The sequence below is a fragment of the Cucumis melo genome, chromosome 9, assembly GCF_025177605.1.
Source record: "Cucumis melo cultivar AY chromosome 9, USDA_Cmelo_AY_1.0, whole genome shotgun sequence".
NCBI lineage: Eukaryota > Viridiplantae > Streptophyta > Magnoliopsida > Cucurbitales > Cucurbitaceae > Cucumis > Cucumis melo.
The window spans coordinates 17,288,114-17,303,566 of record NC_066865.1 but is presented as its reverse complement, the minus strand read 5'-3'; the positions used below and the strand labels follow the sequence as shown (position 1 = coordinate 17,303,566).

General features: G+C 31.2%; 1 protein-coding gene across 1 annotated transcript; it reads left to right on the top strand.

The window, feature by feature from the left end:
* Nucleotides 1-2,881: 2,881 nt before the first annotated feature.
* On the top strand, nt 2,882-6,701 carry LOC103503125 (cytochrome b-c1 complex subunit Rieske-4, mitochondrial-like). The gene is made up of 2 exons (XM_008467286.3): nt 2,882-3,207; nt 5,797-6,701. Exons 1-2 carry the CDS (start codon nt 3,027-3,029, stop codon nt 6,438-6,440), a joined length of 825 nt encoding a protein of 274 aa, XP_008465508.1. The 5' UTR covers nt 2,882-3,026; the 3' UTR covers nt 6,441-6,701.
* The last annotated feature ends 8,752 nt before the right edge of the window (nt 6,702-15,453 follow it).

Sequence of the window (15,453 nt, the reverse complement as noted above, 5' to 3'; positions counted from 1 at the left end):
TGTGTTATCTTGAAGCAATGCCTTAAGAGGAACAGAAATATAATTAGGTACGAGAGGTGTCGTGGGAGGATTGGTTTACATCAACATTTAATATCTTCCCTTTAGGTATTGGTATCATAAGAGTTTTATATTTATCCTTTGTTTCTTGTTCTAAATATTTGGAAACCCTTTTTTCTTTTCTTGTTTGGCTTTCCCTTATGTTTATGTTTGGACTCTGTTTGACGTGGGTGGATCTTTTGTACAGTCTGTTATATGTTTTCCATTTTTTAAAAAGTGAAATAAAAAGAAGATAATGCATCAACTGTATTTGGTTTATGGTTATTTTGAAATGTTTGATTGCATGTGATCCTTTACTTGAAGACAAAAATAGTCTCGTTTTCTTTTTCTTGTGTTTCCTTCACACGTATTTTAAGTATTCAATGGAATTAGTTCCCTATTAAAACGAAACAAAGTTCTACAGTGTGTTGATTATATTGCTTTCTTATGGGAGGATCTACCCGAACACTTATCAAAGTATTATATGGCTGTTTGCTAAGAGGGAATGAAGAACGAAGCTTTGCTAGTGTGAGATATATTCAGCAGTGGAAGTAAACAGGATTCTACCTTCTGAAACCGTCGTAGCTACCGACAAGCTTAAATTTACCAATAGATACAAGCACGAGATCGAATTGTGTTTGGGTAAGGTGAGAAATGGTGCAATATGCCACATGTTCATTGTACATTACGTGCTATAAAGTTAACTTATAGCCTTTTGTTAAACATATTTCTCTCATAGAATACAATTTTCTCATATGCTAACTAACAAATTATCATTGAATTGTATTATTGTTCTTAGATTATAATATGTTGCTAATCCGGAATATATGAGGATTAGAACTTAGAAGCTCAGGTCATTTGCCACTTTTACTTCCTTTTTTGGTAGAATAAGTATGTTTAACAAAGTTTGTTATTGATTTTAGGTTTGTTTAAGACTAAGTTTGTTTCACTTGCATACTTGGTTGCCGTTTTGGGTCTTAAAGTGTATTTTTCACTTATTTTGAACATTTTGGTAGGTTATGAATTACGAACTTGCACTTAAGCATTGTTAGGTCGTTTTAAACAGTTTTTATGTTGGTTTGAAACTAAGTTTGTTGCACTTACATATTTGGTTGACATGTTAGGTCTTGAAGTGCTTTTATCACACTTTTTGAAAGTTCGGTCGATTGTGTTTTACGAACTTACTCTTAAGCATTGTTCGATTGTTTTGAAAGCTTACACACGTTTTGAACTCTTTTTAGGTTAGTTTGAAATAAAGTTTGTTGCACTTACACACTTGGTTGCCATTTTCGGTCTTGAAGTAATTTTTTCTCAATTCTTGAATTTTGTCGTAGGCTATGATTTACGAAATTACACTTAAGCTTTGTTAGGTCGTTTTAAAAGTTCAAGTGATACTTAGACATGTTTTGAACACCTTTTAGGTTGGTTTAAGACTAAGTTTGTTGCACTTACACACCCCTTGGCTCCTCTCTTCTCGAGAATCCATACATCCCTTATCAGTATATGGACAACTATCTCTTGAGCACAGGTTTAGGTTCAGCCTCAATGGGAAATCAACGTATCTTCACAGACCAAGAACTACAAGATCGCCCCTTTCATTATGGGGTGATGGAGGGATCGTACCATTCGAGCCTTTTTTTTTCATGCTTTTCTCGGAGATCTGGAGAAAGCTGCAATCAATAGGATTTTCTTAATTCTACCTTCCCAAAAGCGAAAGGAAGAATGTGAAATTCTTTTTCCTTTCTTCCGCAGGGACCAGAAGATTTGAAAAAGGATCTTAGAGTGTCTAAGGTTGGGCTAGGAGGGTTTCTAAACGTCTTCTTTTTTCTTCTCATCGGAGTTATTTCACAAAGAATTGTTATGGTCCATAAATTGAATTTCCTCATTGATAAGGTGCAAAGATTATTGTCATTTTGGGTCTTGAAGTGCTTTTTCTATACTTTTTGAATTTTTTGGTAGGTTATAAGTTACGAAATTATACTTCAGCGTTGTTAGGTTGTTTTTAAAGTTCAAGTGATACTTAGACATGTTTTGAACACCTTTCAGGTTGTTTTGAACTAAGTTTGTTGCACATATAGACATGGTTGCCATCGAAGGGCTTTTTTCATACTTTTTCAACTTTTTAGTAAATTATGAGTTGCACACTTATACTTAAGCGTTATTAGGTCATTTGAAAGCTAAGACGTATTTTGGATACTTTTTTAGGTTTGTTTGAATTTAAGTTTTTTGCACTTACACATTTGGCATTCTAGGTCTTGAAGTGCTTTTTTCAACCTTTTTTAACATTTTGGTACGTTATGAGTTATGAACTTACGGTTAAGATTTGTTAGATCGTTTTGATAATTCAAGTGATGCGTAGACACGTCTAAAATAAAAACACAACTCGTCCATTAAATTAAAAAAAAAACAAAGTGGATGAATTTTCCATTTAAAATCATTATATTGTAAATATAAGGATATATTATAAATGTAGATATCCATAATCTGCAAATGTTACCAATTTTTATATAACTATTATTCAATTTCATAGTCTAACATTCATCTTAATAAATTAACATACACCATGACATGTTCTGTGTGTGGTGCCTTTGTAAAATACGCTAGAACTGAATTCAATTGTTATTCTTCTCTTTCTCTCTTTTACTTCAGTCTTGTTTTGCTTCATTGTTATTATTGTTCTTTATTTTATAATACAATCATATTTTGTTAAATAGTTTTCAAACTAGGATGTTTCACTAATTAGTTTTATCAACCCCAATATTAAGCCAATTTTTCCCTTTTCCAACCCAAACTTTTAGTAATAAAATAATTTTGAAAAAGGAAAAAATTTGATGGAAAAAAAAAAGGAAAGGAAAGGTGAAAAACAACACAAGGATGGCCGAAGAAGCAAAACAAAATTTGAGGTCAAATATACGAGTCTTGTACCCTATGCGTTTCTTCTTCTGAGTTCTCGTTATCCCTCCCAAGTCGAAACCTGAAGCTTTACGAAGATGTTGAGGATTGCAGCTCGAAGGCTCTCGTCACTCTCTTCTTCGCATTTCAGGCCTACGATTGCTTCTTCTTTGCCCGGTTCTCACAACATCATTGATTCCACTGATTCTAATGATTTCAGATCCGGTGGATTCTTCAATACTTTTCCCATCGGACCTCACTTTGATCGCAACTCTAGAGGTTATTTTCTTACTTCTTTATTTCTTATTTTCTGCTCCTTGTTCATTCATTTCCTATTTTTTAGGGTTTGTGTTTTCTAGCGATGCGAGGCGATGCCTTTTTCGCTCTTTTAGAGCGCAAAATCAGTTTCTGGATTGCACTTGCTATTGCCGCGTTATCGATATTCTTCTTTGTTGATCTACTGTTCGATCTCTTTTGATTATTTTGATTCATGTTTTTTATATATTGGTTTCTCGTTTTGTAATTAATTTCAATGTGTGAAAAAGCTAATTTCTGGTACTTTTGGGGCATTTTAACGATATCAATCTTCACCGAAACAATCGCTCTTCGTCTTCTTCTTCTTTAGTTTCTAAATCTTCCACTGTGAAATGTTTCCTCATCTCCAAAAAAAAAAATTCTACCGTTTCAGCTCATTCATACTTTTAACTTTATTTTGATCTATCTACTTGAAACTACGTGATATCATTCATATACTATATTGCCGAGAATTATTCTGTTAGTACACAAGTTTTTGTGTGAATTGGTCAGTGGGATTATGTCTTACTTTAATTCCATATTTTATGTGGTTAGAAAATTTTGAATTGGTTCTGGTGAAAGCCCACCAATATCAATATGAGGTATTCAAATTCAGACTTATTTTAGTTCTTCTTTTATTTGGCTGTTCGTTGGGTATAATTTATTTTTGTTGAGAGAGTGTTGTTATCCCCAATGTGTTTAAGCCATTGTCTACCCCGTGTAGAGTTTTTATGTTATTATGGGGAAGAATTTTGATAAATTTTCTGAATTTGAATATACTGTCAATAAAGTTTGCTAACAGTATTTTATCTTTTTGTTGCAATAAATAATGCAGTATGAGTATAAGAACAAACGAAATAGGCTATAATTGCAAAATAAATTCTTCTTATATACCACAAGGAAGTGATAGGAATTGCTATAATTACAAAATAACTTCTTCTTATGTACCATAAAGAAGAAGTGATTGGAGAATTCCAGACACTGGATAGACTTTTGAGAAAGATGCCTTCGATAATGGGTACTTTTTGTTGTATCCTTCGTTGGAAGGTGGAGCAAAACCTAGATCGTGTTCTTGGAGTGTTAGTATGCTAGTTATGTGAGAAATTGCTTCTTTAGGAGTTCGATTTTGTGTTAGCTCACCAGAGGGATAGTTGTATGGTGATTGGAGAGATCCTCCTTCATCCACCTTTCAAAGAGCAAAGGCTGTTTTTTGTGGTTTGTGGGTGTGTTCATTTTGTTGTGGGATCTTAGGGGGAAGAGGAAAAACGAAGTGTTTAGAGTTTTAGATCTGGTTGCTAGTGCGGTTTTGTCCTTGGTGATGTTCCATGTTTCTCGTTGGGCTTTATTTTTTATGAATTTTATAATTATTCTCTAGGCAAGATCCTACTTAGTTGTGGGGTTGGAGTTTTTCCTATGGTTTTGGTTTTTCTTTTTTTTTTTTTTATGCTCATGTATTCTCTCATTTTTTTTCTCAATGAACGCAGGTGTTGCTATAAAAAAAGAATTTCTGTTTACAATATAGTATTGTAGAGTGTTTCAATTAGATGGTGACATATTTCAGTTCTAGTTAAAAACTTTGTATAATCTGTTGTTCAAGTTGTTCTTTCTATTCATTCCTTCCTTCTATTAGAAAAGGTTCATTCATTGTACAGTCGCACAGAAAATACAGAACCCTATTTCTATCGTTTTACATTCCATTGAAATACTGATTTTGGACACCCCAAAGAAGATGTATTTGTATATTGTTACAAAAGAACCGAAAAGTGTAGGAATTATCTTCAAAGACCTGGTTTCTTTCCTTCCAGGTTCCACCCATTTGTCTCTAAAAATTTTATCCTGTCCCTACTTTTAGTTTTAGTCTTGAAGTTAATTTGAAGAAAAACAAACTAGTTCTTGCAATGTTGAAACAAGGTCTGGCTCTCATTGTAGTGGATGAAAAGTCCTCCCTAAAGGCTCACACCCGTGAATATTAAAGATAATCCTGTTCCATTGGCCCTGAAGTTAAATCTATTCAAACTCACGTTGAAAATTCTTAAGATTTGTTCTAAAAATTTGGGTAACCATGAACAATTACATGACCTGACTTGAGCGGGGTCTGTTCTATAGGTTGTATATTTGTGTCTTGAGTTCTAAGGATAACAAAGACAATTAGAGAATACTTTTGTTTTCTTGAGAATTTGTCTTCTATGCCTCTGTGATGGTTGGTTTGTATTACACTTCTGCAAAATTGACTGGTCACTGTGGCTGAAGTTTTTCTTTCTGGATGCTTTATACAAATTAGTTGTGTATGCACAACTAATTTCTGGATGTTTTATACATGTTTTACTGCTCTAGAAGCTGTCAAAACTTTAATCCGGCATATAGGTTGTCGCGACAAACTCGTTCATCACTAAATTTTTTACCAATAAGCAGGCAGCATAAATTTAAGGAAGAGTGTAGTCTGGCTAAGGTGATTGATTGGGTGATCGCATTTCGTTGTATTTGTAACACAGCCCTTTTATTATGATTTATGAATGATTTTTCGTTTCTCCTATGGTGAAGTTTTATGATTTTATACAAATATCTCTTCGCCAGGTTTCGCTTCTGATGCATTAAGTTCAATGAAGGAAACCAACTTAGTTCCAGATGTTCCTGCTACTGTAGCAGCCGTTAAAAACCCTACTTCAAAGATAGTCTATGACGAATACAATCATGAACGATTTCCTCCGGGTGACCCCAGCAAGCGTGCATTTGCTTATTTCGTCTTGTCAGGTGGTCGGTTTGTCTATGCTTCTTTGATCCGTCTCCTTGTTCTCAAGTTTGTTCTTAGCATGTCTGCCAGTAAGGACGTTCTTGCCCTTGCCTCGCTTGAGGTCGACCTCTCAAGCATTGAGCCTGGTTCTACTGTGACGGTTAAGTGGCGTGGAAAACCAGTATTCATCAGAAGACGAACGGAGGAGGATATTAAGTTAGCTAATAGCGTCGACATTGGAACTCTTCGTGACCCTCAACAGGATGGGGAGAGAGTTAAAGATCCAGAATGGCTTATTGTGGTTGGCGTGTGCACGCATCTTGGTTGCATTCCGTTGCCCAATGCTGGTGATTTTGGTGGGTGGTTCTGTCCGTGCCATGGTTCCCATTACGATGTCTCCGGTAGGATCCGTAAAGGACCAGCACCCTACAATTTGGAGGTACCTACTTACACCTTTTTGGAAGATAACAAGCTTTTGATTGGTTAAGATAAGAAGAAGAAATGAAGCTCTTTTTTCTGGGTTTGTGTAGTAGTGGTTTTGGAACCTTCATCAATGATATGATAATGTCGAAGATTTACTGCAGACATATTTTTATTAATTTTATTTCTTTTCTCAATTGCTTTGAGTTGATCTTTTTCTTTATGCAATGAGAATACTGTAACTTCCGTATCTTGGTGCATTAATGTATCTGAATAAGTTGCTTCATAATGGGCGGTTGCCCCATTAAGTGATTGGAGATCTTTTCAATTTTGGTATGGTGTTTTTTTTGTGTATGAGCAAATGAGCAAGTTTTCTTTCATTTCTCTCATCGATATGCCTTTTTTGTGTGTGTGTGGTGGCCCTTAAAAGAAGGGACATATTTGTGATTTCTGATTATGGATGCTAATTGCTTTATTTATTTATTTGCTTTCTATAATTGGTAAGTTTTGACACAAAACTTTCTACGATAGTCGGTGAGATTTTGTGTTAAAAGAGAGTATATATATAACACAACTGTGTGTGTGTGTGCTTTCTATACCGACAAAACTTTAACACAAATGTGTTTCAACAAGATTGTACATCAGTAGTCGAGTATGGTAGTAGTCAAATGTTGTCATTTTGGTAAGTTTTGTGGGAATATTGTGATTTTTGAATTTTACGATAGTCAGTGAGATTTTTTGTGTTAAAAGAGAGTATATATATAATTTGTTTTAAAATTGATTATTTTCGAATTTTAAAGAAACTTTAAACAATTAACTGATGATCATAATAGTTGTAGGAATACTTTTTAATCTTTTCTAAGAGTAAGAGTATTAATGCAAATGCGAATGTTAGAAGTTCAATTATAACATGTATAAACAGTAAGGTAATTTTAAATGTTTTTACGGTTTGAAGGTATTTTTTAAACTCGTTTAAGGCTTGAAGGTAGTTTTTAAACTTTTGAAAACTTATGAGTGTTTTTTAAATAAAGTACTAATTGTTTTCCTATAAAACTAATGATAAGGAGTACTTTCAAACTTTTGAAAGTTAGCATATTTGAAGCTTTTGAAAGTAAAGTATTTCTTATACAAACTACATAGTTTAAATGGAGTATTTAAGGAAAAAATCATATTGAAGAAGTAGAGAAGGCATTGATATTAGGTTTCTATCGATAACTTCTGTAACGATCCAACTATTTATACTAAGTTGAGGTCATTACTATTAAAAATAAATAAAGATTTTCTTAACATAATAGAAGACAATACTTTCATTGAAAACTTTAGATACTCATTATAAATTATAAATAGATAAAAGCATGTAGAAATAAAATTTAGAAAGAAAAAAAAATAAAATCCTAGTTTGGACCTATCTAATTTTAAAGAAAAATAGTCATAGAGTTTGATAAATGTAATAATACAAAATACTAAAAATCAAAATTGTAAAGCAAAAGCGAAAGCAACAAAAAGTTTCCCTATGGCAAGTCGCGGTCACTTTTTGTCATTCACCAGCTTGCCTCTACCCTATGGCAAATCGCGGTCCCTCCTTGTCATTTACCAGCTTCCTTCTACTTCTATCTCTACCTCTACTTGAAAAATTAAACATAGAAAGAGTGAGTATAAACATATACTCAGTAAGGGACCTATTACTAGTCCCGCTAGATGTTTATTAACTTTCTATTAGGGTCCTATAAAAAGGTACCCCTAAACTGGCGTGCTCCCGAACACATGCAATCTAATGATCCTGTAGGAACACATCTACTCTTCGGTGACTCAAACGAACACCTAGGATAAAACTAGTCTTCTGTGAACACGAAGGAACACCTACGACAAACTGGTCTTTAGTAAACCCGAAGAAATAGTTAAGACAATTGGGTTGTAAGTGACCCCATCGGACCACTCATATACATAACATATCATGACAGCCTGGAAAAAGGACCAAAATAAGGTTGGCAGCTCAGCTAAACAAGAAGCGGCTCGAAAACAGCTTGGAGGGACGCGTGCGACTCGGATGGTGGTGCGCGGTTCAAGCACAGGGGAAGGCTCGAATGCGGCTTGCGAAGTGGGATTGACTTGGACTCATACTCGAACGCTTGAGGCTTGCGACGATGACGAACAACAAGAGTTGATGAAGACGTCGTTGGCAATGGACAAAGAGTGATGTGACCAGCGGCGTGCAGCGGTGGAGGTGGGTTGACGCGATAGCGAGAAGAAACAACTTAGAAAAACTCGGACTTTGATGAGGCTTACGACGAAAAACGAGAAACAATCGGTAGCATGGTGGAACAATCGGAGATAGGCAGCAGATAATAGACCTTGAGCGAAGGCTAGAGTTTGGTGAAGGTGAAGAAGATGATGAATAGTTGAGCACGCTTGTGTATTTAAATAAACTCTATTATTATTATTATTATTATTAATGTTTACTTTTCCTTTCCATTTAAAAACCAAATCTTCTCTTTCTAGTACCAATCAAATCATCCTTTTCCTTTTCCAAAATAAAATAAAAAGCCTTATTCTCTCCTCGTTAAATTCCCCATCACATCATTCCTTTTATCTTCCCAAAATTAAAATATAAAACTCTTAATAATTATATTACGGAGGTCTTTTCAAAAATATAAAAAAGCGGCAAAATATTTACTATAGAACAATTCCAAAAACGAAAAAAGCTCAGAGGTCCACCATGTAAAATACAAAAAATACCTCGTCAACCACGTCATCATCAATAACGCGTAATATATTTGCGACCATTTAGATATGGTTACAATTTATCATTTCAATTTCATCGTTTAATTTTGTTACACGATCATTTAATTTTGTTATGTTTAAATTTGGTTACACGATAGTTTAGATTTAGGGACCCAAATCTAAATAATTTTTTTTTTCAAAATTTGATACACGATTTTTTTAGATTTCTTTACACGATCGTTTACTTTTTTTTTTACACGATTTTAAACGATCGTTTATATTTGACTAGTCCAATTTAAATGATTTTTTTTCAAGATTCTTTATACACAATCTTTTATTTTTTTACACGATTGTTTACTTTTTTACACAATCGTTTACATTTGGCTACTCAAATCTAAATGATTTTTTTAAGATTTTTTACACACGATCTTTTAGATTTTACTATTTTTATACACGACGTAAAAAAAATGACAAGAAGAAAGACAATGGAAAGAAATCACAACGAAAAAAAAGAAGAAAACGATGAAAAGATTAAACGACGTAAATAAAGAATTGAAAAATAAGAAATGTGATGGAAAGAAATTGCATAGAGGAAGACGAAATAGTAAGAGGAAGATCGCAAAAGAAACATGGAATGGCAAACTTGGAATATTTAAAAAATAATAAGTTTATGAGCTTTGTTATACGGGCCGTAAATAGTTTGGTGTTTTGTGTAAATTTTCCTATATTATATTATATTATATTATCTTATATTTATTTATTTATTTATATATAATCAAAATCTTTAAATCTCACCAAAATAACCAATAACCAAAACTTTAATAATATAAATTTTGAAATCTTCAAACTAATTAAATTAACTAACCCAAATTTCCACAAAATCAACCAATTCTCCACAAAACATAACCCCAATAATTCCAACATGATTAAAATTTAACATAAGAAATTAAATTTAGAGTTACCTAATTTTGGATGTTAAAACTTCGTCCGAGGTTCTAGAGATAGTTTTTTTCTTTAAATATATTATTATTTTTAAAAATTATCTTTTCACCATTATCATTATATATTTATAGAGTTAATTAGGGACTAAATTAAACTTGGAGGACTTAATTATAGACTTCGAAAATTAGGGACTAAAGTGGCATATTCCCCAAATCACATAAAAAAGTAATTTATCAAAAGGTTAAAAAAAATAAGAATTTGATTCATCTACTTTTAAAATGTCTATTTTGGTCACTACTCTTAAGAATTGATCATTTAATTCAAAGTTGAAAATACAAAATCAAAACCAACATTTTGAAAGGATAAGATCAAAATGGACAAAACATATAGCATTGACTCAAGAGAAACTTGGAGGCATAATGACCCTTTACTAGGCTCTTTGTCAGTCCACTCTTTTTGTCTAACCTCGAAACTCAAGTACAAGTGTGGTGTGAAGCTGACCACATTTTAATGTCTAAGTTAATAAATAGAGTGCATAGTTTAATTAAACACATATAATAAAATTTGAGTTCTCATTTGGAGTTTTCTTATTTTCCTTTATCTTTGGGGTTGTTGAATAAGATTATTTATGATGTCTTTTCTTTGACCTATGGTTATGCGTAGCATTGACAAAACCCAAATGGTTGTGATCCTTTAGCTTGCTCAGTGTTAGGATCAAGCTCGGATCAATTATTTCCAGTTTTATAACTTCCTTTTAGCTCTCGAAACCTAAGGAACTGAATTTTCCCTTTTGTTACACCTTGTTTTCATGTTGCATCCCAATTTTCCTTGGCTTGCATCTTGCATGGGGAAACCCTCAATCAATATTACAAGGACCATATTATTTAACTTAGAAAAGGGAAAAAAAAAAGTGATCTATGAAGTTTGGAGTAAGTGTTTATTTAGTTAATGAAGTTTTAACTTGAAATTTTTAGTCATCGAAGTTTGAAAGATTTCTTAATGATTATTTAAAGTCATCATTAGTCGACTAACGAAATAATGACATGACCGAGTGAAATAGAATTATATGGCAACAATTTTAATTAATTCGCTTAGCCCATTGTTTTTCTCAAGAGTTAAGTAAAGTCTTATTGATGTCAAGAACTATTTAGATTTTTTTTTTCCAAACTTTGAGGACTACAAATGTCTACTTCAAAATTTAGAGACCAAATATACACATTTATGCCACATTTATCAATCTGTAATAAAATATGTGGTGTAATCGTAGTGAGGTTCCATTGATGAATCAATCATAGTGGAGCTCAATCACAAACGTAATCGAATTGTATTTGATCACTTTTACCTAAATATTATCCAAATGTAATCTGTCTTCTTACCTTTATTGTTTAGGGTCAATTGGCAACGATAACTATGTGACATTTTTTATGATTCTCTAGTTGTAATAGTAATATTAATGGTAATAAAAATAATATCTCCAAATAAGTTTCAACCACAATTAAATTGAGCACCGTCTGTTGCTCAATCATAATGTAGGATTTGATTACAAATTTGGAAGTGGACCCCATACCTCATTACATTCATCGAACACCAATAAACAACAACAAATGAAATCAAATAGTCCACATTTTTCATATTACATTTGATTGTGATAAACATGTCCTTACCCACAAAGAAATTTATACTTCGAATAAACTATTCTATAGTATTAAAATAAAATAAATATATGCTTATCCTACACAAACTTTAGAATAAAAGGTTTTGCAAAAAAAAAAAAAAAAAAAAAGAAAGGAAGAAAAAACATAACGATGATAGAAGAAATATTTAATTGGAAAATTACCAAAAACAGAATTATTTTTTTTAGGAGTATAAAGAGTTTTGGGATGATTTTTTAAAAAATGGTTTTTTAGGATAAATAAGTAAGTGAAACATCTATGTTGTCCTTTAAGTTAAAAAAAAAAGAAAAAAAAAAAACTCTAAAAATCAACTTTATGCCATTCTTTTCCTTCTCCCTCACAGTCTCTTCTTGAGTGTGTGTTAATGAAAAATTGTTTAGAAAGCAAAAAAAAATATATATATATTTTATTTAAGATGGCATTTCCAAGTAGCCTCTTCAACTACCAACACATTCATTTGTGAATTTGGGCCACAAGGATACCCATATTTTTAGAGAGGGAGAGGAGATAGTCAAAACTAACTTTACTAATATCTCAATGCCTCGTCTATTTGACTTTTTCTTTTTTTCTTTTTTTATCGTTGTCGTTGCATGACTCCCTTATCCACTATAAATATATGTGTCTTCCTTTCTCATTTTATTGTCCACCAAAAACATATAAGTGCGCATTCAAGTAGAGTTGTGAAACATCTCAAAGAGAACAAGATCCATGGCTTAAACATTTTGTTAACGTGCTTCTGTTTTGCAGGTTTTTCTACTACGACGCTTAGCTCTACCGAAGTGCAGCAATAAACTGAAGGTGACTTCATTTGGCGGTGCATGAACCATCAGACGAAGTTGGCGACTTCAACACCGACAACAATGGTTTCAACGACTTGGATGCAACTACTATATCTCTTTATTTTTTATTTATTTTAGATTTTCGTACCCAACTTTTTTAATCTAAAATTATTTTCTTAAAAAAACATATAACAATCTAAAAAAAAGATTTCTATCTTCAAAATTATATAAAAGCACTGTGAATAATCTAAATCAAATATATAATTGATTTAAGGTTGATTATTTCAAATTTTGACATTGCCAGATATTTGTAAGAGGTGTACGAGATAGGTTGGGTCACGAGTTTGAAAAAATAGCTAAAAATAACTCCATCAAACATGTTGTAAGATCACTCTAAGTCATTTAAAACAAGTAGAAAATGGATTTGGAGTTGCGTATTTCAAATTTGAATATTGCAAATGTCTATGAAATTAAAAAAATAGCTAAAAATCTCCATCAAACATGTTGTAACATCACTTGACATTACCTAAAACAAATATAATTGATGTGGAGTTGAGTATTTCAACTTTGGATATTGTAAGATATTTTCGAGATGTGTGCGAAATTAAAAATATTAGCTAAAAAACTCAATCGAACATGTTGTAAAATCATCATAAATCACCTAAAACAAGCATATATAAATGATTTGAAGTTTGATATGTCAAATTTGAACATCGTGAGATATTTGCGAGATGTGCGCAACATGTTTGAGAGACACAACAATAGTGGCTAAAACTTCCTAAAACATGTGGAAGCACCTTAAGTCACATCAAACAAGTACATGGTTGATTTGAGATTAAAGATTTGAAATTTGGAAGCTGAGAAATATTTGCAAAATTAAAAAAGTAACAAAAACTTGCTAAAATATGTGTAAAACGACTCTAAATCACTCCAAACAATTATAAAATTGATTTAGAATTGTACATTTAAGGTTTAAATGTTTCATCAAGAGGGGAACAAAAATGACTTAACTCAACCCAACATCAAAGACAATGGAGGCGTTTGGGGCGCATAGTGGGTTATTATAATTTGGGGTAATTATAATATGTAGCAATTTTTAAAATAATTACTAAGTATGTAGCAATATTTTAAAAAAATTACAAATATAGCAAAATCTATAAGTGATACACTTCTATCGTTGATAGACTCTTATGGTTTATCAGTGATAGACCAACATTTGCTACATGGTCTATCGGTGATAGACTCCTATCATTGATAGATTTTGACAGATTTTGCTATATTTACAATTTTTTTAAAATGTTGCTATATACTTAATTATTTTGAATATAATTGCTACATTTGCAACTATCCCTATAATTTGTGGCTATTATAGTCTGTGAGTTATAATAGCCTGTCGGTTATTATAGTTTGTGTATGGGTGCAAAGTATTATAGTTTTGGTTATTATAGTGTGTGTTTGAAGTACAAATTATTGTAGTCTGTGTTATATCATATTTATTTTTTCACTATTATTTTGTAGCATGTATATATTAGGTATATAAAATACCATTTTTATAAAACATAGTTTGAATTATACATTCCACTAATTTATACGAATTAGTTTATTACTAGTTAAGATGTATGTCTTCTACAATTTTATATTATAACATATTTTAAATTGATATGTGATTTAATTAAATCTTGTTAATTAAGTCGTTTATTTAATAAATTTAACTACAATCTTCATATTTGACTATTAACAAGTTTAACAAGTAGATAAAATAATTTTTCATGGAAAAATGCATAAGAAAGTATATTTTTAAAAATATTATTATAATTAAACTAAGAGTGTATTTGGAATGACATAGAGAAAGGTTTTTCATTTTATTTTTATTCAAATACTTTTGATAAAAACTTCTTAAAATAAAAACCTTTTTCAAACGTGTGTGTATATATATATATAAAAGTTTCTTTTGTTAGTTATATATACTAAAAATGTTTCAAGATTGATTAGTGGCAATGGGCTGGAGTTGGTTCGAAAAGGTGAAGTCATTGGAGGTGGTGGTCGGAGCTTGGCCGATAGCGATCACTGAAGATTTGTCTAAACCCTAAAAATGTTTTTGTAACGCCTCCTAAATTAAGATAATTTTGGAGTTAATCATCTTAATTTTGTTTAATTAGATTTAATTTATTGGGTATTATTTTAAATTCATCTAATGAGAATTATTTGATTTTTGTGGGAATTGAAATTAATTAAGTATTTGTTTGATGGATATTTAATTAATTATAGGTTTTGACATGTGGTGTTTGTTGAGTTTTTGATTAAATGGTTGGGTTAAGGTAATTCACGTCGGAAGTTATGAGTAATTTATTGAAAAAGATTTGATTGATTAAAAGAATTAAGGATTTAAGTTAAATTGAAATTTTGGAGGAAAAAGTTGATTTTGGTGAAATTGGATTTAATTGAGTATATATATATATATATGGATATATATATTTAATTAATAATTAGGATTCTTATGGAACACGATAATTAATTATTTGGTTTTGTCTAAATAATTAATATGGAAAAGTGAAGTTAATTATAAGACATAATATAATTATATTTATTTGGAAAAGAAAAAAATCCATGAAGAGAGAGATGATTGATTTGATTGGATGAGAAAAGATTATTTATTTATAGGAGGGAATAATGATTTAAATAAATATATATTTTTATTATAGATTTTGGTGAGAGGATAATAATAATAATAATAATAATACTTCTTCTTATTATTATTATTATTAATGATTATAAATGCCTAAGATTTTATGCATTTAAGAAATTTATTGAGGAAAGATAATGGGATTAAAGATATATGTGTATTTTTGTATTTTATATATAAATATATATATATATATATATATATATAATAAAAGAAAAAGGAAATAACAATAATTAATATTATTGTTATTATTTAGGTTTATAAATAGTATTGGAATGCTTA